This window comes from Mustela nivalis (assembly GCF_964662115.1).
Source record: "Mustela nivalis genome assembly, chromosome: 4".
Lineage (NCBI taxonomy): Eukaryota > Metazoa > Chordata > Mammalia > Carnivora > Mustelidae > Mustela > Mustela nivalis.
Window position 1 is genome coordinate 102,064,514 of NC_139023.1, and position 25,755 is coordinate 102,090,268.

Sequence of the window (25,755 nt, forward strand, 5' to 3'; positions counted from 1 at the left end):
GGCAGAGAAGCAGGTAGAGAGGCAGGCAGAGAGAGAGGAGGAAGCAGGCTCCCCGCTGAGCAGAGATCCTAATGCGGTACTCAATCCCAGGACCCTGAGATCATGACCTGAGCAGAAGGCAGAGGCTTTAACCCACTGAGCCACCCAGGCACCGCAGGATTGGAAGAATTATAATTCTTAAGAATTATCCCTTTTTTTTATTAAATGATTTTTAATTTATCTTATTTAATCTTCACAACAACCTTGATTTTGTACATTTTGTGATTGAGGAAACACACAGACTAAGATGATGCACTCTGAGTGCCAGAACTGAAGTTTGAACTTAGTGCCATTCCAAATGGGATATTTTTCATAGTTTACCTTATTTCTTCTTGTAAACTTTGAGTGTTCTTATTTTTGTTATTTTCTGAATATTCTTAAGAGTTTTTATTTCCTTTTGGACCAAAAAAGGTTTTCATTAAGTAAATAACAAAGAGTATATTTTCCTTTTTTTGTTTTCAATATCCAATTTTTAGTTATACAAAAAGTTGAGGGGACTGGGTGTGATTCTTTTTTGGTAGGCAGGAGAGTTATTTAAAATCTTTTATTGTTGATTTTTGGATTTTTTGTATTGTTTACTGGATTTGTTGTCCTCATTTTCTCATGCTTAAAATTTCTTTATGTTCTGTTTATTTTTAATACATAATTTAATATATCTTCATTATTAAAGTTCATTATTGCTTTACTGTCTCTAAAGATTAAAAGATCTCATAGTTCAGGTATTTCTCACTCTTGTTGAGCTCTCTGTATGAAATTAACCTTATCAGCTCAACTTTTCACCTCTTTTACATCATTTGTTTCTGAAATCTAGGTAAAATTGAAGTCTAGGCAAGCACATATGACTAGAAACTCTCCCTTGTGTGAGAGTGTACTTTTAGTAAAAAAGAACAGAAGAAACTTCAATTCACAAACCACTTCTTTTTTCTTTTTGCTTAGTAGATCACAATTTGTGACTTTTTTTAGGTTTTAGAAACAAGTGAATTGGTATATACTGAAAAGAAACCAGATTACAGGAAAATATACCAATATCTCTGATAACGGAAAATGATAAGTGACAAAAATTTCTTTTAAAAAATGTGAGGTATTACGATCCTTTATTGTCTACAGGCAGAATGATGGGTTTTGACTAAGATATTTTAGATTAATTTCTTTGCTTTTATAAATTTCTAACTCAAAATTAGTTAAGAAAAACTAAATTAAACTGGAGATTGCTAAACTTGTAAAAGCCAAATTGAGCTTTAAAATTTGTTATTGTATTGCATCATCATTTTTTGTTTTGCCTTATAGCTAGCATTTAATAAAGAAATTTATAAATATTCCAATGATTTATATAGAACTATGATTACTTATAAATTACATATCTTTAGTTTTAATATAAAAATTCTCTTAAGAAATCTCCATTTAATATTTATTAATTAAACTTTCAAGTTTGGAAACAGATTTGTTATAAAATAAATAATGGCTGTATACTACTTGTAGGAAGTATGACACCTTTTATGGAGCTTTAAAAAATAAACTAGGGTGATAAATATTTAATTAGCTGCTTTTAATTGTACTGTAATTTAAATTGTTACTTAATATTGCCAATTATTCCTTTTTAGTTCTTTGAAACTTTAAATTTTATGTATGTCTGATCTTTACTGGTTTTTGTTTTAAATTTTTTCTTTCATTGGTAATCCCCTCGGTCTGCTTTCTAAAAATACTCCAATTGACCATATGTCACCACCTCCACAAAACTGCCATTTATCTAGGCCCTTATCTTATTTAATCTGTGTGGCTTCTCTGTGTAGCTTATTGCTTGATTTCCTTCTGCTTCTCCCTTTCTACAGTCTTTTACCTACACAGCAAAAAGAGCAAGTTTCCTAAAACCCATACTCCTTAGCCCAGAACCCTCTACTGGCTTCTCATCTCAAAAAGGATGGCCCTTAGAGTCCTTTGTGACAGACCTGTGGCTGCTCCTCTCATTTCCTCTCCTTACACTCTTTCTTCACTCTGCTCTGAACATAGGGCTTTCTTACTGCCTTCCTTAAACGTGTGAAGCACACTCATACTTGAGAATATTGGTACTTCCTATCTTCTTCTCAGGACTCCTCTTCTAAATATTTGAGTAAGTTGTTCCTACACTTCATCCAAGAATTTGCTAAAATACATTTTATCAGAGGCTGTCCCTGACCTTTCATATGTAAAACCATTTTTGCAGTGATAGATACATAATTGTAGATTTTTATGTCTTTTTCTCATCTTTAAGTATTTTTTTACTCAGGCCTAATTTGACAACAGGTATTTTTTGCAACACACTTTATTGAATTCTTTCAAAACATTCAAATTACTTTTGCAGAAACAGAATCTTTTTTGTACTGTCAAAATCATTGCCTTATATAATATTTTATTGATTCTCAAGATTTTAACTACTGCTACAGCTGGCATGAATGTTTTGGGCATAAACACACCTGATGCATGATAAAGCTAAAACATACCTGGTATAAGGAAAGTGTGGACTTCATACCAGAGTTGTCTACCAGACTCAACATACATACCACTATGGACATCAATCAAGAGTATTTTATAGAAGTGTGAAGTCTTCGTTAATAATCCACAGAGCTGATCAAGTAGATCTCAATTAAAAGAGTTTGATTTGTAATTAAAAACAAACTGAAATGTTTGGCTTGATTATGTAAAAGAACTCTTCTGGATTATTCTGATTTTATTGTTCTGTTAGTTCATCTTGAAAATAGGTTGTGTAGGGGCGCCTGGGTGCCTCAGTGGGTTAAAGCCTCTGCCTTTGGCTCAGGTCATGATCCCAGGGTCCTGGGATTGAGCCCCGCATCGGCCTCTCTGCTCAGCAGGAAGCCTGCTTCTTCCTCTCTTTCTGCTTGGCTTTCTGCCTACTTGTGATCTGTTACAAATAAATAAATAAAATCTTTAAAAAAAAAAACTTTTATTTGATGTTAACTCCAAGATTAGTAATAAATGACTTCTATAGAATTACTGTTTTTCTTAACATATATAGTAAAAAAATGACATCTAATGAAAAATTCTGCAAGTGTGTGAAAGTGATGGTTATACAATATTGTGGTGTGCTCAATAGTAAATTTTATATTGTGTGTATTTTACCACAATAAAACTAAAAAGAACATCTACACTTGCATTCTTTTAACATAAGGAAAACCTGTTGACAATGTAACTCTACAGTATAGAAGAAAAAGCAGAATTCATGGAATTAGAAGACTTGTATAATACTAATTATGCCATGATTGTACTGGACAAAGTTTGGCAATTTTTTGCATTTTCTTAGCTGTAGTTTTCTTATATTTAATATGAATGTACCTCTTAGTTTTATGAAGAACAAATGAAGTTCAGCTTATGGACAAATGCCTTTTAAAAATTATAAATCAGTTTACGGATTATAGGTATAATTTTTCTTATTTTCAGAAGAGTAATTAATTGATCTGGCTATTGGTATTAGATATAAGATTTTTGGCCTGAGGCATTTGCTGTTGAGGTTTCTGTGTTTTTGAATTGTGTGTGTGTGTGAAAATGCACCTTTTCCCAGGTTATAATTAATTGAGAATGGAAATGTTTATCTTACATTTGGAGTGTTTTGTTGGCATTATTGTCAAGGTTTCTGTTATTATTGTCTTTGCCTAACAATCCTTCATAATGTCTGAAGAGAAAGCTGCCTAAGCGGAGTTATATATTGGACAACTTAGCTTTTCCTTTCTTATTTGAAGTCACTTGGTTAAAAAGCATTTATAAAAAAAAAAAATTTACCGTGGGATAGAGAACAATAGATTGGGTAAAGTACAATGATAAAGTAATAAATTAAATTTAAATAATAGAAAATTATTTATTTTAAACCATTGATTAAATTGTATTGCATTTCTGCATTAAGTCCAGTGAATTTACATATTTATTTATTTTAATGGATTTTATTTATTTATTTATTTATTTGACAGAGATCACAAGCAGGCAGAGAGGCAGGCAGAGAGAGAGAGGAGGAAGCAGGCTCCCCACTGAGCAGAGAGCCTGATGCGGGGCTCAATCCCAGGACCCCGAGATCATGACCTGAGCTGAAGGCAGAGGCTTTAACCCACTGAGCCACCCAGGCACCCCAAGTTCAGTGAATTTAAAAGATGGTTTTTCCCTCTAAGAAAACAATGAGTGGGGGGGACTCATCAGTCAATTTAAGAGATATTTTTGCAAAAATACAGTATATGGGAAAGTGATCAATAGAAAGCTCACTTTAGCAAGAAGCACCTTCTATACGGCAAGAAGAAAATCAGAATTTGAAGAGGAAACAATGAGTATTAGATGAAATATATATTGAGTGTTCGGATTTTGGACATGACAAAGAACTCTATGACATAAGATACAACATAAAATACTAAAAAGGTCTTAATCTTTTTAGAATTCCCAATTTTTAACATCTTCCATTACTTAGAAGTATGTATTGGAAAGCAGTATGTATTGACTGTAATAAATAGAGTAAGTGTGCCCAGTTTTCAGTTTTAAGTAATTGTTTTTTTCTCTTAGTTGTAATATTTCTGCTGTTTGCCCCAGAATTACTTGAGATAGACGTGTGGCCCATTGATGTATTTAAAAATGTTAAATTTGATTGCCTTAAGGTAGCCTACTCAGGTTTTCATTTGCTGCGGTTTCTGCCATTCTTACGCTGTCTGCCTTACCGCAGTCATTTCACTTACATGAAACATCTGGCTTCTGGAGACATAATGTAACTATTACAAAACCTTGATGAAACAGGCAAAAGGCAAGCACAGCAAACAAAAGCATAATTCCTAACTCATGCCTGCAAAATGCTTACCTTTCCCTATCAAGCCTGTGAATGGAGATTCCCATGAGACTTGGATGAGCAGGTCTGAAACCAATGGTCTTTGAATCATCCCAATGCATTGTGTCATCTATATTTAGTAATAAGTTTCTCATTTTTCAAACGCTGTCATGGCTGTTAAATTGTGCATAAAAGGCTATGATAAATTTCCCCTAAGTCAAAGTTGGGTGGAGAGTACAGATTGCTAGTTTTACCCAGTTATTCCTCATATTTTATTTAATTGATATTTATTGGGAAGGATACATTCTTTGGAGACCTCTTTTGGAGAAGGGTCTGTTATTAATATAGTAATATTTCCAATTATTTAAATGAATGTCCTCAAAATGTGATGGTTGAGCTGTTTTTGTGGTAATAGAACTTAAATCCTGGAAATCATTACAGAATTTGAAATGAAAAAAACTGAACCATCCAGATAGCACTCTGTTTAAAATTGCCATATGCATTCTCTTTTATACTCTGCTTTATTTTTTCTTCATCAGACTTGTACCACTAAACATTGTATATTTGTCTCTCTGTTTGTTGTCTGTCTCTTCCTACTATATAAACCATGAGTGTAAGTGTAGGGACTTAATTCTGTTTACTGTTCTACTTTACTGCTTAGAACAATGTCTGACACAGAATGAGAAACTTAAGTATTTGGTGTGTAAGTGTGTAAAACCCTTCTTATCTCACTTTAGTGTATCCTCTTCCGGGGACTGCCCTCTCCATTTTATCTTCAGTTGTCCTTTAGCTTAATATTTCCAAAACAGAGATCCTGATGTAAATGATCTTACTCTTAAGCCCTTTTGCCTACAAAATGACATCAGTCCTTAAGCATATCTCACTTACTACATTGCTGTTAGTTCTCTTTGCTTTAATTAGACCTCTGAGCTCCTTGAGGAAAAAAACTTTGTTGTCTTCATCTGCTTATCCCCACCCCCCCAGCCCCCCACCCCCGTGCCTGCCATACTATCTGAAGGTGCTTAAGAAATGTTGTAGAATGAAGGAGTAGTGTTTTACATGTGAAAAGAATCTCCAGTCCAGAGGTAGTATGGTACCTGTTAATGATTATGCTGGAAGTTAGCCCCAGAGGTAGATTCCCTTAGTCCAGGGTTTTACCACTAATGAGAATGGATTTCAGCTTTTAACAAAACATTTTGTTTTGTTTAACATTTTGTTTCTTCACTTGCAGATATTGATGATGTTAAGAAATACAAACCAGGTTACTTGGAAGCTACGCTTAATTGGTTTAGATTTTATAAGGTGCCAGAAGGAAAACCTGAAAACCAGTTTGCTTTTAATGGAGAATTCAAAAACAAGGTGAAAATGATCATCTGTATTTGAAAACGGACCTTGTGATACTTGTACAATACTTCTTTCAGTTTGGGGCATTTCTTATGTGAATATTTTTATGTAACATGGTAACAAAAGTGCTTTATATTGACTTTAATATTTAAGGACATTTTATCATATATATTTAAGAGGATTTTTTTTTTCAGGAGATCTAAGTGAATTAATAAGCTTTGATACATATATATATTCATCTCTTTATCTATTGACAACTCCCTCATCTCAGAATATGAAGGATTTCCATGGTTAGTCTAACTCTGCAAACTGTGTATGAAGACGCTTCCATTTCCTATCCCGGAGAGGAGAAAGTTATTTACTTTACTTACTGTAAATCCAAAGGGGCTTCCCCCTTAAGAGTTCAGTCTACCATGACTGACTTTTGAATTATTTTACTGTCATAGGATTTTTCTATTAGAATACCACAGAGTTACCATGAAGTTTGTCTGATACAACACAAATGGAGAAAATGAACCAAAGACATGAAGTCTTAAGTCATGGAATATTTTTTTTTAATATTATCACCATTATTTAAATTACACATACACCAGCACTTATGTGGGTACTAATAAGTAAAGTATATGTAAAATAAACAATGTGAATGGAAACTTAAAAATTATAATAAATATCTTGCTATATAAGAATTTATTGCTTGACCTAGTATTTTTGAAGAGGTGCATTCAAAGAATCCTTAAGATCTTGAGCACTTTGTCTAAGACTTAGTAAATGTAGATATAAAATCTGTTTTCAAATAGATACTCTTTTTTTTTTTTTTTAAGATTTTATTTATTTATTTGGCAGAGATCACAAGTAGGCAGAGAGGCAGGCAGAGAGAGGGGGAAGCAGCAAGCAGAGAGCCCAGTGCGGGGCTGGAGCCCATGACCTGAGCAGAAGGCAGAGGCTTAAACTAAGCCACCTAGGTGCCCTGATACTCTTTCTTGAAAAAAAAAAAAAAAAAAATTAAAAATTTATAAGATAAATTATTTTTTGTTTTTTTCCTGTAAAAAATTTTATATTTTATATTTTTCATTTGAACTTTTGTGGCTCCTTATTGCCTCAGGGTAAAATTGCTAAATCATGAATTTATAGAATGAGGTAATTTGGGGTGGTTTTTTTTGGTTGTTGTTTTGTCTTACTTTGTTTTCTTTTGCTTGATTTTGATAAATACTAATTTTTTTCTGAGTGAAGACTAGGTCAATTATACAACCTGATTTTGGAGCATAATATCTTATTCATTGCTTTTTACCACTTCTGTATAAAATATAGTGCCTAACTCAGGAAAATTAAATTGTATCTCTTCACCATGTTTTTTTTTACTATTATGTTATGTTAGTCACCATACAGTACTTAATAGTTCCCCATATAGTTTTCCATGATTCATTGTTTGCCTGTAACACCCAGTGCTTATTGTAATGTGTGCCCTCCTTAATCCCCATCACTAGGCTAACCCATCCCCCTAACCCCCTTCTGTCTGAAACCCTCAATTTGTTTCCTGGAGTCCAGAGTCGCTCATGGCTTGTCTCCCCCTCCAATTCCCCCCCTTCATTTTTCCCTTCTGATGTCTTCCATGCTATTCTTTGTGTCCCACATAGAAGTGAAACCATATTTGAAAAGATGACACCATGTTTGAAAAAGACTTTTCCTGCCAACTCCTTTAAGCAGGTGGAAAAGTGATTCTAAATAATCATAATTATCTGAATGATTTGGTTAAAAATTTTTCTTTGTATTATCTGGACAATAAATTGGCTTTTTTGTCCCAGATCTTAAGTGGAACTCCCCGGTACTGTCTCTTTGGGCCATACTCCTGTATCTCAGGCAACAATAGAGCTGAAAGAACTTTTATTTTCCCCCCCAGAAGTACATTTCTCATTATTACATCTTGGTTCCCAAGATTTTTTATTTTCTTCATTTCTTACCATAATGTGTTTAGTTGTCATAGAAAGAGAAAGGAGGTAGTATGAATTAGTTAATATATAAGGACCCTCCTTAAGGAAAATTAGCAACATTAGGAGGAGAAAAATGAAATTTGCTGCTTTGGAATAACAAAGCAAGTGTTCCTTTAGATAGTCTTCTAGATACGGATCTAGCAAGAGGTATATATTGTTGATTTTGCATTTTGGGCCACAGTAGGAATTTATACTAAGAAAAAATTTGAGAATGTTTAAGAGGCTTACTACTTTTAGACAGTGGATATTCTAAAATGATTATACAATTAGACTGCAGTTTTGATGGTGATGGAATTAATAGGTATATGCTTACTTACAGGCAAGGGGCTAGACTAAGCACTTTGCATACAACTTGTTTATCCTTTCAGCAGCTGGTTAATTTAAATCAGGTGTTGGCAACTTTTTCTGTAAAGCACCAGGTAGTAAATATTTTAGATTTTGTAGGCTATTTGGTTTCTGTCACAACTTCTCACCTCTGCCATTGTGGTGCTAAAGCAGTCATAGGCCATGTCACAAATGAATGGGCATGACTATGTTCACTAAAACTTTATTTACAAAGTCACACAGCTGATAAATAAGGATGCCAGAATTATACTCAGGTTTGCCTGACTCCAGAGCTCGTATTCTTAAAAATAAGCTGTCATAGTGAGAATAGTTCCATGTTAGTATAATGATGATAATGATGTGATCTTTATGTCTATTTTTGGTTTGAAATAGGCTTTTGCTCTTGAAGTTATTAAATCTACTCATGAATGTTGGAAAACATTGCTTATGAAGAAGTGTGATGGAGGGGCTATAAGTTGGTAAGAATTCATCTTTTCTATGTAATGTTATTTTATTATTAATGGTACTAAACAGCTATATTATACTAGTCAGATAAAAAAAGAGAGTTGGATTTTTTTTTTTTTTTTTCATTTAAAAAATGCTTATGGAGCACCCATTTGGAAAGCAGTACCCAGTGCTGGACACTATCAAAGTAGGAATTGACATGGTCCCTTTTCTCAGATTTATAGTTTAGTGGGGGATTCTATTGAGTAAATAGGCATTTTAATTATAATACGTTGTGATGTATGCAAAGATGGGATTAAAAAAGTGATTTTTCAATATGCAAATAGTTATTTTGTTTATGTGTGACTACTACATCATTTCTTGGTGAAATAGTAATAAGCCTTTTTATCCAACATGATCTGGGTCACTAGCTGATTGATGCAAGGGAATCAAACGATAGTAACATACATAACTCGTTTTTTCCTATTTTAAAACATTTAAACGTACTTTTATTTATTCCTCTTTGGATATAGGGCTAAGACCTTTTCTGTATATGTTCCAAATAAGTTACATATATTCTAACATAATATAGAATAGAAAACCACGATAAGATCCTCTAATCCTTAAACTCCTTACAGTTAAGAACTCTTAAAGATTCTTAGTTCTGTTTCCTAAACCTTTTTTTACAGTTTTCATACCCACACTACTTTGACACCAGTTATTATAGTGAGTTACCTTTATTGAGGCTTTTTAGCCTTTGTAGTTCTAGAGCCTGCTTAGTGTTTATAGAATCTGTTCTTTTTCCATACTCCCTTCTTTGATGAGCATAATTACCACTTAAATTATGAAATAGTAACAAGGGCAACTCACATCAACAGGTTTAGAAAAAAAAAAAAAACACTGGGCTCTTGATAAGTCTAACTGTAGGAAGCAAACACAGATAGTCATTTTAGAGAGTAGAATGGCACCCAACTTCTTTGTCCCCTTCTCGGAATCAGGAGAAATTCAGAAGTTATTCACTCTTCAACAAATACTGATTTGAAGGTCTTCTGCCAGGGACTCTGCTGATACTAGGATTATTGGTGTGACTATAATAAAAAGAATCCCTGCCCTTCTGGAGCATGAAGTCTGGCAATCAATAGAAGTGTTAAAGCTATCATTATTATAGGGTTGCCTGGGTAGCTTAGTCAGTTCAGTGTACAACTCTTAATTTCACATCAGGTCATGATCTCAGAGTTGTGAGATCAAACCCCTTGTCAGGCTCTGTGCTGAGCATGGAGCATCCTTGAGACTCTCTGTCTCCCTCTCCCCCTATTCCCTGCTCACATACTCTTTCTCTTAAAAAAAAAAAAAAAAGAAAAGAAATAGAGTAATCAGGTGGAATAAATAATTAGTCTAAAGAAGTAGTTTATCCATGTCATAGAGAGGCTCATCTTGCCTATAACACAAATGCATGGGCATTATACTTCTCTTGTAAGTTCAAGTAACACTGTCAGTTCACTAATCTCCTTATCTCCTTTCTTCTTATGTCTTATGCAGACCACTCTTTTTTAGCATGATCTTAAAATTGACTTGATTGTTTCTAATTTAATTAATACAGTTTATTAACAAAACTGGGTATAACTGAATGCCTTCTGGTCCTGACTATCCTAGTAATTAGTAGACCTAGGTATCCTTCATGATATTCTGAGATATTCTAAGTGAGATATTCATGTGGTGAGCTCCTTTAAAAAGGAGTCTCTCAGTGTCCAGAGAAGTATTTGCTTGCTGTTTGCTTTCATCTCCTTCCTTAATGGTACTTTCTGAAAAGCTTTTGCAGTCCATGTTTTCCAGGTTCCTCAGCTACACAGCTAGAGGCTGTTGATTTGGTTAGCTTTTCTATAGCTTGATGTCATTCCTTCCATGCTGAGTGTAATTATCTTTACTCTGAGGGTAACTTCATTTGTACTCTCTGGAGTCATTTTTCTGTAGTCTCCTAGGTAATGATAAGAATTATGTTAACAGTAAGAATTGTCATTTATTGAACTTTGTACTATTTTTTGGGTTCAAAGTGTTTAGTATGTGTTATCTTAATTAATAGTCAACAAGAATTCTGTAAGATATGTAGTATTGTCTCCATTTTACTCATGAGGAAATTGACAGCACAGAGAGATTAAGTAATCTAAGGTCACACTGAGTAGTAGAGCCAGGTTTTAAGCCAGATTCCAAATGTACTCTTACCTCTGTCTTTTCAAGGAAATACAACTAAATAATTTTTTACCTTAAGAATTTTCAGGACATAAATTTCTGGGCATAAATTTTATGCATCTAGATATTTTAAAGTCAGAATCTTCAAATTTTAACTCGTTTTGTCCATTATTTTCTTATTTTTATCACTACTTGATTTGTAAAAATATATTCACAATAGTAAAGTTTTTATTCCCTTTGTCTTAGTAAATTTCTTTTTTCTCTTTATTCCTTTAAATATACACTGTTACTGATTAGTGAGCCCCCGCCCCATTCCTTTTTAGCTTATTTTCCCTACTCAGTTGAGTTTAGGTCCACATTTTTTTTTTTTTAATCACAACATTTCTCTCAAATCACATATAGTATATTATATTTACCTAGGAAAACTGGAAAATTCAGGTGCACTGTCTCCTTCTTTAAACCCAGTGAATTAGGCTGAGGAGTAGGGTCTAAGCATCTGTGTTTTAAAGCTTCGTACGTAAGTGCCTCTGATAAGCCTCTCTGCTCAAGAACCACAAAGTCCCAACTTCTCAGAGAAGAATAAACAAGACCTTCTAGGATTTGGCCCCTGCTACCTGTCTGGCCTCATTTTCCATCACTTCTGACCTTGTCATGTGCAACAACGTAGAAACACTTGTTACTCCACAAACACCATGCTCTGATTGACCTCCAGTCCATCATGCTGTTTCCTTTGCCACTATTTTCTTCTCATGTCTTTTTCTTTTTTTTAAATTAACATATAATGTATTCTTTGCTTTAGGGGTACAGGTCTGTGAATTATCAGTCTTAACAATTATCTCTTAACAATTCACAGCACTCACCATAGCACATACCCTCCCCAATGTCCATAACCCAGTCACCCTATCCCTCCCGCTCCACCTCCCAGCAACCCTCAATTTGTTTGCTGAGATTTGGTTTGTCTCCCTCCCCAGTACCATTTTGTTTCAATTTTAACCTCTGTACCCTCCACAACCTCCTGCCCTGCCTCTCAAATTCCTTACATCAGGGAGATCAAATGATAATTATCTTTCTCTGTTTGACTTATTTCACTTACCTTCTAGTTCTATCCATCTCATTGCAAATGGCAAGATTTTGTGGGTTTTTGGATGGCTGCGTAGTATTCCACTGCCTATATATACACACATTTATCCATTTATCTGTTAATGGACATTTAGGTTCTTTCCGTAGTATGGCTATTGTGGACATTGCTGCTATAAACATTTGGATGCACATGTCCCTTGGGATCACTACATTTGTATCTTTAGGGTAAATACCCAGTAGTGTGATTGCTGGGTTATAGGGTAGCCCGATTTTCAACTTTTTGAGGAACCTCCATACTGTTTCCCAGAGTGGCTGCACCAGCTTGCATTCCCACCAACAGTGTAGGAGGGGTCCCCTTTCTCCACATCCTCACTAACACCTGTAATTTTTAGCCATTTTGACTGGTGTGAGGTGGTGTCTCACTGTGGTTTTGATTGGTATTTCCCTGATGCTGAGTGATATTGGAGCACTTTTTCATGTGTCCGTTGGCCATCTGGATGTCTTCTTTGCAGAAATGTTTGTTCATGTCTTCTGCCCATTTCTTGATTGGATTATTTGTTCTTTTCATGTTGAGTTTAATAAGTTCCTTTTAGATTTTGGATACTAGCCCTTTACCTGATATGTCATTTGCAAATATCTTCTCCCATTCTTGTCAGTTGTCTTTTGGCTTTGTTGACTGTTTATTTGCTGTGCAAAAGGTTTTGATCTTGATGAAGTCTCAGTAGTTCATTTTTGTCCTTGCTTCCCTTACGTTTGGCAATGTTTCTAGGAAGAAGTTGCTGCAGCTGAGGTCAAAGAGGTTGCTGCTTGTGTTCTCCTCAAGGATTTTGATGGATTCCTTTCTCTCATTGAGGTCCTTCAACCATTTTGAGTCTGTTTTTGTGTGTGGTGTAAGGAAATGGTCCAGTTTCATTCTTCTGCATGTGGCTGTCTAATTTTCCCAACACCATTTGTTGAAGAGACTGTCTTTTTTCCATTGGACATTCTTTCCTGCTTTGTTGAAGAGTAGATGACCATGGAGTTGAGGGTCTTTTTCTGGGCTCTCTATTCTGTTCCATTGATCTATGTGTCTGTTTTTATGCCCGTACCATACTGTCTTGACAATGACAGCTTTGTAATAGAGCTTGAACTCCAGGATTGGGATGCTACCAACTTTGGTTTTCTTTTTTTAACGTTCCTCTGGCCATTTGGGGTCTTTTCTGGGGTTCCACATAGATTTTAGGATTATTTGTTCCATTTCTTTGAAAAACATTGATGGTATTTTGATAAGGACTGCATTAAACGTGTAGATTGCTTTAGGTAGCATAGATATTTTCACAATATTTGTGCTTCCAGTCCATGAGCATGGAACGTTTTTCCATTTCTTTGTGTCTTTCTCCATTTATTTCATGAATACTTTCTAGTTTTCTGAGTACAGATTCTTTGCCTCTTTGGTTAGGTTTATTCCTAGGTATCTTACGGTTTTGGGTGCACTTGTAAATGGGTTTGACTCCTTAATTTCTCTTTCTTCTGTCTTACTGTTGGTGTATAGAAATGCAACTGATGTCTGTGCATTGATTTTATATCCTAACACTTCACTGAATTCTACGAGTTCTAGCAGTTTTGGAGTGGAGTCTTTTAAATTTTCCACATAAAGTATCATATCATCTGCAAAGAGTGAAAGATTGACTTCTTGGCCATTTCGGATTCTCATTTCTTGAGCTAGCTAACTTACTCCTCTTTTTGAGACTTGGTTTTGACTTTTTACTTTCTATAGGAAGCTTTCCTTCAGATGAGCTGGCATTCGAGGACACTACTACATTCCTTGCTCCCTGTGAGCTTCTGTCATTGCATTTAGTTACTGCTTGGTTTATGAATTTGTCTCCTCTTCTGGAACATAAGGTCCTCAAAAGCAGATAAATAAAGATACTTTATTCATCTTTATGTTCCTTATGCCTGACATGTAATACCTGTTGGAGTAAATTGTTTACTGATATTTTAAAACCAACAGGTAGTTGTTGTTTTTCAAATCTAGTACGACTCTTCTGCTTCCAGGATCCCTGCATGTATTAAATTCTGTAACTGATACTTTGAATAATCTTCTTTGTGTTGTTTTATTCTTTTTTTCCATTGCTTAGTATTTACTACTAAGAAAGCTACATATTCTTTTACTACTTTTTCTACTTTCCTACTTTATACTACTACTTTTACTACTATTCTTTACTATTGAGAAAGCTACATATTTTTTAAACAGAGATAATTTGATTATTTTTATTCTTCCATAAAGTAACTTTCTACTGTGTTGTAGGAGAAATAGAGTTTTGCCATTTAAGCTTTACTCTTCAGCCCCTCTTAGTCTTTCTTCCACCATGGCTTATTTATCTAATTTTTAAGAAATCAGAGATGTACTGTTTATTTTGCTAGTTTATTTTATTTCACCATTATTTATCCTGACCCATCTATTTTCCAGATTTTTCAATTTTTTCATGTTTTGATTCCCAGATGCACTTCTAGAGCATCTGAATTTTTTTAATTTAATTTTTAATTCATTTTTACTTAAATTCAGTTACTTGTCATTTATTCATAAGTTGTTTTATGTTACTTTATATTACAACTACTTTCTTATTTAATGTACTTTATATAGTACTGTCAGAATTATCTTTGACAGATACACATGTGATTGTCATTTTTTTGCTTAAAAACTTCTTGTGGCATCCTTTGATCTTGAATATAATCCAGCTCTTCTATATATTAAACAGCAGGTCCAGACCTACTTTTCCAGCCTCATGTTCTATCCCCTCCTATCTCATTGTCTTTCCTCCATGAATACGTGCTCATTCTTCAAGAAGCAGTTCTGCAATGAACTTTTATTTCTTTTGGGCAGATTACCTGTGCTCTCAGGTCATTGCTATATACTCCTTTGTGTAGAACTTGGTATGTTTTATTATTTTTTTCAAAGATTTTATTTATTTATTTGACAGAGATCACAAGTAGGCAGAGAGGCAGGCAGAGGGGAGGGGGAAGCAGGCTTCCTGCTGAGCAGAGAGCCCCACGTGGGGCTCTATCCCAGGATCCTGGGATCATGACCTGAGCTGAAGGCAGAGGCTTCACCCACTGAGCCACCCAGGTACCCCTGTTTTATTATTATTATTTTTTATGCTTTGAGTTTGTATCTCAGCACTTAGTGACAGGACTTGACACATAGTAGGTAGTTTACACATGCTTACTGAATAACTCTTAAGTATTACAAATATATAGATATGTTCTTCCAAATTGTGTAGGTCTTAAAATTGTTTCTTTTTACCTTTCTAGAGGAAGGTATATTTGATCTATGTATGTAAAGCTCCAGTTCTTTTAGCTTTCTATAGATTTACTTCGGTGTCAGTTTTCTTCTGTAAATTCTTGAGGTTATGGTCCAAAATCATTATCATTCCTACCTCTTTAAATTTTTTCTCTTCTTTTTTCTTGACTACTTTGCTTTAGAATGAAAAGTCTTGGCAAATCTGTATCCTGGACACTGTCTTTGAGGATTCTAATGAGTGTGAGCCTTTGTCTGTTTTGAGATTGTGTGGAAGAAAATAATTTTCTCTTTACTAAAATGTTTCATATTGCTTGCCTTGTAAATTTCATCTTCTATATGTCTATTTATTATTTGAAGGTATCTTTTTATATAGTCAGTCATTTTGTACTATTAGGTATCTATTAACGCACCTTTTTACTATTTTTGATTGAAGTTTGGTTTGTCATCCGCGGCATTTTTGGTATTGCTGATCATCTGATGTCATGTCTGCTTATTTTGGTTAGCAAGATTGTGTATAGACTATATAATGTTTGTAGATTTAGAACAAAATATTTAATATCATATTATAAAAAGGAAAGCAGCAGTCTCCTTAGTCCTTATTTTAAATCTCATTTATTACAGACACCTTCATCTGAGTCATTCCTTCCTTTAAAAGATTATAGTGCTTCTTCTTTTGCAGGCCATAATTGTAGTTTAAGACAGAAGAGAATGCCTAAGTATTATAAACTCCACAGGGGTTCAGTATTATATCCCCAGCATCTAAACATTTCCCTAACATTTAGTATAAGAATAATTTTTGAATCAGTAAATATGAATCAGTATTAGCTATTTTTACATAAGGGCAATTTACAGAAAATAAAAATGTTTCTGATAACATGCCTTCAAACTTTCAAAGTACATTAAATCCGGAGGGAAATATATTACAACCCAGATTGTATACTTTATTAACTAAAAGGATGTCAGTGAGGAAGTTGGCACTGTTTTTCGCTAATGGTAGTAGAAGAACCTATTGGAGAAAAAGTAAGAGGCTTCGTGATCTCTCATCTTTATATTGGTGTACCTTGTAAGAATCTCTTAAGTCTATTTGTATATACCTTCCATAATTTGTCCAACATGAAAATGGCAGAATCTCTTGGCTTTCCTCAGTTCCATTGGTTACTTGTCAAGATATTTTACTGGGGCTATTAAAAAGTTACTCAGGATTTTAAAAATTTACATTGTTGGCTTTAATATTGACTCTTTTCTACCATTTCTGTTGATGGTTTGCTTTGTTGTAGCAGCAGAGGGTTACTTTAGAAATAGGTTATCAGATTTAACATAAAATCCTGGATATCCAGTTAAATCTAAATTTTAGAGCGATACATCTTTTAAAAATAAATGTCTCATGCAATATTTGAGACATACTAAAAAATAGTTTGATCTTATTTGAAATTCAAATTTAATTGGGTATTCTGGATTTTATCTGGCAGCCCTATTTAGAGTAGATTCCCCTGTTTCTTACCATCATTTTCCCAGAATTTCCAAGGTATGTTTTACTTAGGTTTAGTTGTAATGTTAAAAACATTGTAACTAGCATATTTAGCATACCCCGTACTTTCTTCAGAGGACTAGGACTTAAGACTTCGCAGTGTCTAGTTTTTTGCCCTGTTCTTTTAAAATGTAGTTTTGACATTCTTTAGGAAACATCTGACTTATAAGGCCTTACCTTTTTCAGTTTTTAGCGTACTTAAGTATGGGCTGTGGAGAAGAGAATACAAAATAGTCTTAAAGATAATGCCAACTTGCATCAGATTTTATTCATGCCAAGAATGAAAATAAATCCCACATTGTGAGTCTGGATAGAAAGCAGAACAGCCACTTAACAGTAATTGCTGTATACCCAATGTCTGATTACAGACAGATGTAATTACAAAGATAAATAACTAGACAGATCTTTTTATCCATATATCCCAAAATTTCACAAAAACCATTATGAAAGTGCATTTGATAATATATATCTCTCAGGTCCACTTGGAGGGCAAGTATGTGTGTGTGTTTCATCTTCTTTAGGGATCTGCTAATTACTTTCCCTTTGGTTTTAACTCCTTCACTGCCTCTTTTTGTATCCATTTTAATCTAATTTCTTTGATGAAATTTTTAAAAACCATTCTTAGTATCTTCGGGAGGAATGATGCCTCTGCTTCCCTCCAGGAGATAGGAAATACACAGTGGGCAACATGCTTGAGGGGATAGCCTACCATTCCCCGTCATGTGGGAAGGCCTTGACCATGGAAGGGGCTCCTCTCTATGCCTCCCTGAGCTTCCCTCCCCAGAAGAAGACTGAGTTTTCTATTCATGTGCCTTCCTCTCACCACCCTTAGCTTAGCCTTCCATACCTAGATGAGGGATTCCATAGCATCTTTCACTGGCCAGTTGTAGTGTTTATCACCTCACCTAGATGAAGATTCTTCCTTATAGTCATCATTCCATGTGTCAGGTTTGGTTTTTCTCACTCAAGTCCAAGTATAGTTGTGTTGTACAGTCTTTTATATACCAGGAGATTATTTAGATTTCTATACTATTATTTAAATTAAAAAAAAAAAATTTAGAATGCGTAGTGCTATGGAACACTGTTTATAACTGCCTGAAAGAATGTACAAATATCTCAGTTTATATTCATTAGGTCCTTTTTCACTGGCTGGAAATAAATTACTGGAGTTCTGCATTCAATGTAGAGTATTTGGAATTGGTTTTCTTTTTTAATTGCTTCTTTTTTATCCCAATTAATAATAACATTGTCTTTTCCTCTCCAGCACAAATGTGCAGGTATGTGACAGCCCTTTCCATTGCACTCAAGAGGAAGCAAGATCAATAGTTGAACTGGTAAGGGGCAAATACTCAAAGCATCCTTTAACCTTACAAACTTCATGGGGAAATCTAGCAGAAATTCTGAAAAAATCCAGCAATGAAATGTAACAAGTATTTTGAGAAGGATAGTTAAAAAACAACATTAGAATCTATTCTTTTTTAATCTGGAGAATTGAAAATCTTTTAGTTGAATTTTTAAATTCTGTTTTCTGAAGTACATTAACCACATTGGGGCACCTGGGTGGCTCAGGCAGTTTAAGTGTCTGACTCTTGCCTTCAGCTCAGGTCATGATCTCCTGGTTGTGGCTCTGTGCTCAGCAGGGAGTCTGCTTGAGGATTCTCTCCCCCTCTGCCCATCCCCCCACTCATGTTCTCTCTTTCCTTCTGTCAAAAAAAATTTAAAAAATAAGGTACGTTAACCACTTATTTCATATGAAGCTACTTTTCTTAATATCACCAACTCATTGTTTATATGCGTTTACTCTCCTGGTACTATCCTGTTCCCATGAGTAACCTACCATCCAGTGTCTAAATTATGATTGGCTGCTGGTGCATGTGCGTTTTGGCTCAAGAAAAATGAAAGAAAACTATTTCTCCTTTTTTTTCCCCATTTAGTTGGGCTGTCTAGCAAGCTTTCCTGCTAGCTAATGATATTCTTCGATTTTTATGTATCTTAGTGATAAGGCTGCCCGGAGGCAACTGAATTTTTTTAGGAAATTAATGCTTGATTTGGAAACCACTAAATAAGAAAATTCATATTCAGATAACCAGGTAATGTTGCTATATAAAGTGTGTTCAGGAGTCGTCATAGGCTAGAAATCCCATTTATAAATTAAGTTTTTCTTTTTAATCTTAAACTGATTATGAGATTGAAGCTAGTGAATTTAGATCTTTACTTCAGGAACAATAAAAGTGTTTTCGCACTATGGCTGCTTTGAATTTCTTCCCCCACTAATTCACCAGCTGTTGAATTAGTACCTGCTGGGTTTGGTAAGATTCTAGGTACTAGGGATGCAGTATTAAAGAAAAGACAAGAAAAACCTCTGTCCTTATGTAGTTAACATTGTAGTTGGGGAAATGGATAATAAATAAATACGTGGAAAATATATATAGTTGACCCTGAACAATGCAGGGGGTGTGGGTTGCTGACTCCCCTGCATAGTCGAAAATCCATGTATAACTTTTGATTCCCAAAAACTTAACTACTAACATCCTACTACTGACCAGAAGCCTTACTGATAACACAAATAGTTAACACATGCTTTGTATGTTATATGAATTATATATTGTGTTAATACAATAAAGTAATCTAGGGAAAAGAGAGTTACTAAGAAAATCATATGGAAAATACATTTATGGTATTGTACTATATTTATTGAAAAAAATCCACTTACAAGTGGACTTGTTCAAGCCCCTATTGTTCAAGGATGAACTGCAGTGTGTCTGAGTGCTATAAATACTAGTATGAAAAATGAGCAGGGCAGAGGGGATGAAGTGCCAGGAGTGGGATTAAAGTTGTAGTTATTAAAAAGGGGTTAGGGGTAGCCTCACTAGGAGAAGACTGACATGAGTCAAGATGTGTAGAAGGTAAGAGTATTAGCCAAGTAGCCATCTGGAGGAAAAGCATCCCAGGCCGCAGTCCGAAAGGTCGTGAGACAAGAGGATTCCTGACATTTCAAGAAATACCCCAGGTATCACAGTGATGAGTAGAGTAGAAGGAGACTAGGGGAGATAGGAGGAGGTAAGATCAGAAATGTTTGGATCTGGATGTGGAAGCTGTGGCAAATTATTATGAAAGGCCTTGTAAAATAGTCTATAAAGACTGTCTTAAGAAATTTGTTTCTTATTCTGAATGAGATATGGAACCACTAGCTAGTTTTAAGTGGAGGAGTAATGTGAATTGACTTAGATTTTTCAAGACCACTCTGGCTGCATTGGTGAAGACAGATTATAGGAGGTAGGGAAGATCAGGGAAGCCATTATTAGTAATGCAGGGTACAGTATCAGTTTATTTTCCCCATGTTTTCAGTTTTGTATATATACGTAGGTTATATTCTAAACTTAGTTGTCATCAACATTTATAATTACTTCCTTAAGGAGAAAAATAAAGGAAAACAAAAAACTTTTTATCTTTGTCCAAGTAGTCTCTCTCTCAAATTAAGATTTTTAGTTTGGGATTTATAAATAATAGGTATAGTAGATTCTTGTCTTAAAATTAACTAGAAGATTAAAGTTTCTATCTTATATCCTGTTTTTTATTTGTCTCCTATCATGTTAGTAGGAAAATAATCCTCTTGGAAAAAAGAACAGTTGGAGGCTATGGATGTGATTTAGGTAGATCTGAGTAATAAGATTAGAGCAGAAACCCTAACATCCAGGCTTAATTACATGGGATGGTAGCTTTGTTATGCTTCATAATGAAGAAGGTGCTAAAACTGAATTTTCACTGAGAATACCACAGAAAATCCAAATGCAGAGAAATCAGTCCACCTTCACTACTTCTAATGGAGCATATTGTATATGGGATTTCAGCATTAAAAATGTGTAAGTCAGAGAACTGATCTTTTAGCATCTAGTGATTTGAACCCAGCTTAGATACTACTTTCTTGGGAAAATTTTATTAACTTGTCATAACAGAATTCTTTGTAGTTGGAGTATTCTGACTTGACATTTCATCTTTTCAGAACCACACTGAGATGTTTGAATCAAAAGTATTCTGGTCTATATTCCCAGATCTCCCTGTTTTGCTGTATACTGAGCATTGCATTGATGTCAAAGTGTTATTAGTTTTTGTTTGTCCTTTGGTTACTCAAAATAACTTAAGACATTGAAGTTACCTATCAGACTTGTTCACTTTCTGACCACATCAATCCTGGGATTGTGTGGAATCAAATTACAACCTCAGAGGTTATTAGTGGGCTTATTAGAATGACTGAACACATTCTAACAAGTTTAATCAACAAGATCTATATTGATAGAATGCTCAGGACGAGTTGATTAGGTGAGATTTTTGGATAAATTAACTGCTTCGGCGAATGGATACTTTCAAATACAAAAAGAAAAGACATGGATTAATTAATAGAACTGTTGCAGGAAGCTTATATTCCTGAATATGTATTGATCAAAGCACAATTAAGTCTAAGTAGCACTGAGATAAAAAATCATTAACCAATTACCTGACAATATGTACAGGTCAAGTAGGAAGAATATTGTCATTATAACCAAGACAAAATAAAAGCCAACAGCCTGATGAGTATTATTTGGAAGTATTTGAGAAAGAAAACAGAAAATAGCTACAGAAGTGATTTGTCATGCATAGATCAGATCTTAAAAAGGATAGTAGATCTGAAGAAGAAGGAGAATCGAAATGATCAAAAGAATTAGGAGAATTTGTTTATGAATATAGATGTTTGATTATTTATCATCATGAAAGGCAAGGCTGTGTGTCAAAAGCAAGACTTGTGCAGATCTCTACACACTGGGGACCCACAGAGGCAGAGAACACTGCCCTTTTACCCTGGGAGTCTGGGCTACAGCATATGTCTCTGGCAACAGGAGTTAATCGTCTATAATAGTTCAGCCACAGGACCACCCAATTTCATGTTTGGAGATATTGTGTCTTTCTTTTAACTTTTAGGTAAGTTTATAGCCAAAAAAATATGAGACTTTGGCAATTTTTGAGGATGGTGTGACTATAAATTGGAGTTTTATTTCTAGGAGCAAGATTCAGCATTTATAGGGAACAAAGACCGTTTGTGTATATATGTGCACACATCATGTGATTTGCCTTCCAGATCTAATATTAGCTGCTATTGATGGCAATTTATTTGACTGCTGGGATTTAGGATGCTACTTTGAGGATCCTTTACTGTATGTAAATATTTCTTGAAAATATGAATGAGTTGATTGAAATGAAGTTTACAAGTTAATCTAATAGACATAAAATTAGAGAATTCATAGTTTTTTTCTACTACATGTGGACATGTCCAAAAATTGAGTATTCATCCACAAAAAGAGTTGCAAAAAAAAAAAAAAAATGCCAGAGTTGATGTCATGTAGACAATATTCTCTTGTCTATATATAATGAAGTTACTAATCATTTATGAAAACATTAAAAGAAAAAACCCAAACCATATGTTTGGAAACTAACAACACTTCTGGATATGTTATACCTCAAAAAAAAATGTAAGGAATCATTAAATACTTAAAATTGAATGACAGCTGAATCACTATATGTCAAAACCTGCACAGTACAGCAAAAACAATTTTTGAAAGCAGTAAAATGATATAGCAGAAATAAAAATAGAGAGGTCAAATACTGAACTCTGTTCTTTTTCTTATCTTTTAACATAAAAAAGAAAATTACAAAGAGTAGAGCCATTTTATTGTTTGTTTTTTAGTTTGGGGAAGGAGAGAATCTTAAGCAGGTTCCATGCCCAACATAGAGCCTGGCATACTGTTCAGTCTCATGGCCCTGAGACCAATAAAATTGCTACATCTTTAGTCAGAATGATCAAGAATTGAACGCTTAACCAGCTGAGCCACCCACGCACCCCTACAGCAAATGTTTAATGAAAGAAAACATAATAGGGGCACCTGGGTGGCTCAGTGGGTTAAGCTTCTGCCTTCGGCTCGGGTCATGATCTCAGGGTCCAGAGATAGAGCCCCATATCTGGCTCTCTGCTCGTCAGGGAGCCTGCTTCCCCCTCTCTCTCTCTGCCTTCTTGTAATCTCTCTCTCTCTTTGTCGAGTAAATAAATAAAATCTTAAAAAAAAAAAAAAAGAGAAAGAAAGAAAAAATAATGGCAAGGATCAATTAAAAACAAAAGCTGGGTTTCTTTTTTTAAGAATAAAACTATAGACAAAACTCTTATAGGAAGTATGATGAAAGAGAAAGTACAAATAAAAATATCAAGAATTAAAATAAAGACATAAATATGGGCATAGGAGATATTTAAATAATCAAGGGAATACTATGATATGCTTTTGTCAATACCTTTCTAAACACAGATGAAGTAACAATTTTTAATTGAACTTGACAAGATGATCCTAAAATCTATATGGAGTATAAAGGGCCCGGAATAACCTAGAAAGATTTGATAAATTTAAGTGAAGTTTAAAAAAAAAAAAACCTCTGTAAACAGTTACAAGACACGATAAACTGAGTCAAAACACAAGCCTTTGATTGGGGGAAGATATTTGCATGTAAATGGCAAGATTTAACAGCTTATTCAGATCAACAAGAAAAGGATAATCTAGTAGGGGAAAAAATGGGCAAACAATATAAATGGACAGTTCATGAAAAAGGATACTTATCAATGGCCAGTAAACGTGAAAATTTGCTGTATCTCACCAATAATCAGTGAGCTCAAGCTCAGACACAATATAAATTCATAATTACCAGGTTTGCAAATGTGTGAAAGTCTGATTTTTCCAGGTGTTTTTAAGCAAGTGGGGAAAGGAGACCTCTCATACTTGTTGATATGTTTGATGGGAGTGTAAATTGGTACAACTACTTTGAAGAGCAATTAAGTAATTATAAGTAAAGTTGAAGATACTTATAATCCACTACTCTGAAATTGCTCTTCTAAGTATACATTCTACAGAGGCACTAATATGTGTGTTTATGTGATCAGACATGGCAAAACTGGAAACTGAATAAAAGTCTATGGTAAGAGCTGCGGGAATAAACTATGGTATATTTATATGGTGGAGTGTAATGCCACAGGGAAATGGGAGCTATGCGACTCTACATGGATAAAACCTGAAAGTGCGGTGTGGGGCAGAAAAAGCTTTTGCAGCAAGACATACTGCATAGTATGCAAAACACCCAAAGCAGTACCATATATATATATATATATATATTTTAAGATTTTATTTATTTATTTACAGATAGAGATCACAAGTAGGCAGAGAGGAGGAAGCAGGCTCCCTGCTGAGCAGAGAGCCCCATACGGGGCTCTATCCCTGAGCTGAAGGCAGGGGCTTTAACCCACTGAGCCCCCCCAGGCACCCCAGTACCATATATTTTTATGGGTACAAACTGATAGAGTGTTCACATTTTAGAAACATAAATAAGAACAGTAAACACCAGCATTAGAATGGTGGTTACAAGTTACTTGAGAAGGAAAATAAATATGATTTTTATTTCGGATGAGTAGGGAGAAAAAAAGAGACTTCAGTTGTAAAGTTTCTGAAATAAGATTAACTCTTTTAAAAGTGTAGGAAGTTAGGTAGGTGCTACAATAGTCTCTGCATTTTCTGCATGTTTGAAGTATTAATAATTTTAAAAATTTGAGCACCTAGGAAAACAGTAGAGAAAATTGGTAAAAGCAAAAGCTAGTTCTTTTGAAATGGTCAATAAAATTGCTACATCTTTAGCCAGAATGATCAGGAAAGGAAAGAAAGAAGACAGATCTTTTGCATCAGCAATCAAGTGACTTACTGCTGGTTCTACAGCTGTTAGTAGAACAATAGGAAAATATTGTGAAAAACTTTATTAAAGTAAATTTGACAACTTGTATGAAATGGACAGATTTCTTGTGATATGTAAATTACCAGAGTTCACTGAAGAAGAAGTAGGCATAAACAAATTAAATGTGTACTTAAAGTCTTTCCATAAACACAACTCTTGGCTGAGCTGGCTCTCTCTACTTTTATTCAGCATTGTAGGTTCTACCCAGTGCAATAAGAAGGAAAGGAAAGGGCATTCATCTTACAAAGGAAGATACATGAAAGTCTGTGTAGAATATTAAAATCTTCCTGAAATATAATATAAAATCTACCTGAAAGCTACCAGAATAAGTGATTTTTAACGTTTGTTGCAGATACAGGATCAAAATACAAAAAAACAAGTTCATTTTAATAGGCTAGCAGTAAACAGTTGGAAACTAAAAATAAATATGGTATTTGTAGTGGCATCAAAAGTGCGAAACACCTAGGGATAAATCTGAAAAATATATAGGAAGAGCCTTTAAACTATAAAGCATTGCCAGCAGAAATCAGAGAACTAAATTAATAGATATATTTGTAAATGTAAATATATCATGGTTGTAGGTTGGAAGACTCAGATAATGATGTTATCAAATTGATCTATAGATTCAGTGGGATGCCAATCAAATTCTAATACACCATTTTATAGAAATTAGCAAACTCATGTATATAGAGACCTAGAATAAATTAAGCGACTTTATAAAGAAGGAAGTTAGAATAGTAACCTGATTTCGGGACATTTTATAAAACCACAGTAATCAAGATACTTTAGTAATGGTGTAAAACTAGACAAACCAATGAAATCAAATCCAGAAATAGACCTACATATATGTGGACAACTGATTTTCAAAGTGATAATCTTTTCAACAAGCAGTACTTGAACAGTTGGTTATTATTCCATATGGTACCAAAGAAACCTCGCTTCATTCCAAACCTTGCAC

At 34.4% G+C, this 25,755-nt stretch overlaps 1 protein-coding gene across 1 annotated transcript in view; it reads left to right on the top strand.

Annotated features, from left to right (window-relative positions):
• Positions 1 to 25,755, top strand: part of PPA2 (inorganic pyrophosphatase 2) — an 87,347-nt gene that overhangs the window by 51,816 nt on the left and 9,776 nt on the right. Inside the window, exons 8-10 of the mRNA XM_082729193.1 lie at positions 6,060 to 6,187; positions 8,878 to 8,963; positions 18,268 to 18,337. Coding sequence (XP_082585319.1) covers positions 6,060 to 6,187; positions 8,878 to 8,963; positions 18,268 to 18,337 — 284 coding nt within the window. The remainder of the gene's footprint in view (positions 1 to 6,059; positions 6,188 to 8,877; positions 8,964 to 18,267; positions 18,338 to 25,755) is intronic.